This window comes from Egretta garzetta, unplaced genomic scaffold, assembly GCF_000687185.1.
Source record: "Egretta garzetta isolate BGI_Z169 unplaced genomic scaffold, ASM68718v1 scaffold187, whole genome shotgun sequence".
In the NCBI taxonomy this organism is placed as follows: Eukaryota; Metazoa; Chordata; class Aves; order Pelecaniformes; family Ardeidae; genus Egretta; species Egretta garzetta.
Window position 1 is genome coordinate 9,233 of NW_009260342.1, and position 1,573 is coordinate 10,805.

The 1,573-nt window shown below is 53.3% G+C and overlaps 1 protein-coding gene across 1 annotated transcript in view; it reads left to right on the forward strand.

Annotated features, from left to right (window-relative positions):
• Positions 1-1,573, forward strand: part of NCF2 (neutrophil cytosolic factor 2) — a 12,505-nt gene that overhangs the window by 538 nt on the left and 10,394 nt on the right. The window contains exons 2-4 of the mRNA XM_009642659.2: positions 277-359; positions 694-802; positions 1,029-1,163. Coding sequence (XP_009640954.1) covers positions 277-359; positions 694-802; positions 1,029-1,163 — 327 coding nt within the window. The remainder of the gene's footprint in view (positions 1-276; positions 360-693; positions 803-1,028; positions 1,164-1,573) is intronic.

Sequence of the window (1,573 nt, forward strand, 5' to 3'; positions counted from 1 at the left end):
GGAGCACAGCTTGCTACTTGCACTTTCTCCCTCCCAGAAGTGACCACAGGGCACTCAGCTGCTGAGCAAGCAGTGGCAAATGGTTTCAGCTCAAAAAAATTGGGAACCTGGTACAGGCTGCACTACCCAGTGCCCAACGCTGTAGGGAGATGTAGCCCACAAATCCCAGCTTAGGCCCCTCGGCTAAAGTGGGACAGGTATAACTGCTCTACGCCCTCAGTTTTTTGAAAGTCTTCCCTTTTCCCCCCCTTTTGCCCCACTCCTACCTCCATGCAGGCATTCACCCGGAGCATCGGCTGCGACAAGCACCTGGCGGTGGCTTATTTCCAGCGTGGGACTGTGTTTTACCAGAGGCAGAAGTGAGTGGAGGGCTTTAATGTTTTGGTTTTGCTGCTTGTGGAGATGCCAGCCTTCGGCTGAGGATAGCCCCAAGCAGGTTGGTATCCCAGGGGCCAAACCACAACCCCTCGAGGTAAAACAAGCTCCTGTTCATCAGCAGTGCAGTCTTGAGATTAACACCAGCCTTGGAGCGTATCTCCTCCCCCTGGGGTGTCCAAAAACATCATGAGGAGATAGGAGAGACCCAATTAAAATCAAACAAGTTTAAGTAAAGACTTGGAGGCACCTGCGAGGGGTGCCAGGCAGTCAGAGTGCCACCATGAGGTGGTGATGCCCTTGTCCTCTGCTCCACAGCCATGAAAACGCCATCAAGGATTTCAAAGAGGCGCTGGCCCAGCTGCGAGGCAACCAGCTCATTGACTACAAGATCCTGGGGCTGCGGTACAGGCTCTTTGCTTGTGAGGTGAGAAAGACTTGACCAGCAGTTTTGATACCAAAGGGTTGTTCACTGTCTCAAGAAATCTATGGAGAAGACAGCCACCCTCTCTTTGTGCCTTGCAAAAAAGCAAGCAAGCTGGCGCAGTGTTCTGTGCAGTGCCACCACCCTGCTGTCCTCTCCTTCACCACCCTCCTGGTAAGGGTCTGGCTGCTCTAAGAGCTCATTTCCTTGCTCTCAATCCTTCTGGCAGATACTCTATAACATCGCGCAGTTGTATGCCACAGTGGAGGACTGGAAGAAAGCTGAGGAGCACCTGACACTGGCCATAAGCATGAAGAGCGAACCCCAGCACAACAAGATAGACAAGGCAATGGAAGCCATCCTGGTAAGGAGGAGCAGGTCCTACAGCTGCTGTGTTTGCTCATAGCAGCCCCACAGGGAGGAGGGAGAAAAATCCCAGTGACAGAGAAACCACCTTTTAGCTACAGCTTTAGCAGAGCAGGAGAAAAGCACAGCGGGCTGAGCAAAACACAGGCGTGTACTGAGACACGAGTTGGTAAAAACATCGGCTGCATCTACCTTGTTCTGGGGAAGCTGGCCGAGGCGGAGGAGGTAAGGTGCAGCCTTTATAGTCACTACCCTGCTCGCAGGCACCGGCAAGTTTGAACGCAGACCTGCCAGACACATGGACACAGTGGGAAAGGGGGGAATTAAGGGCCACGGTCTGACTAAGGGAAGGATGCAGGGCCTTTTAAAGCTGGGCTGAAGCGTGACACCCATGGGCTGTTCCTGCTG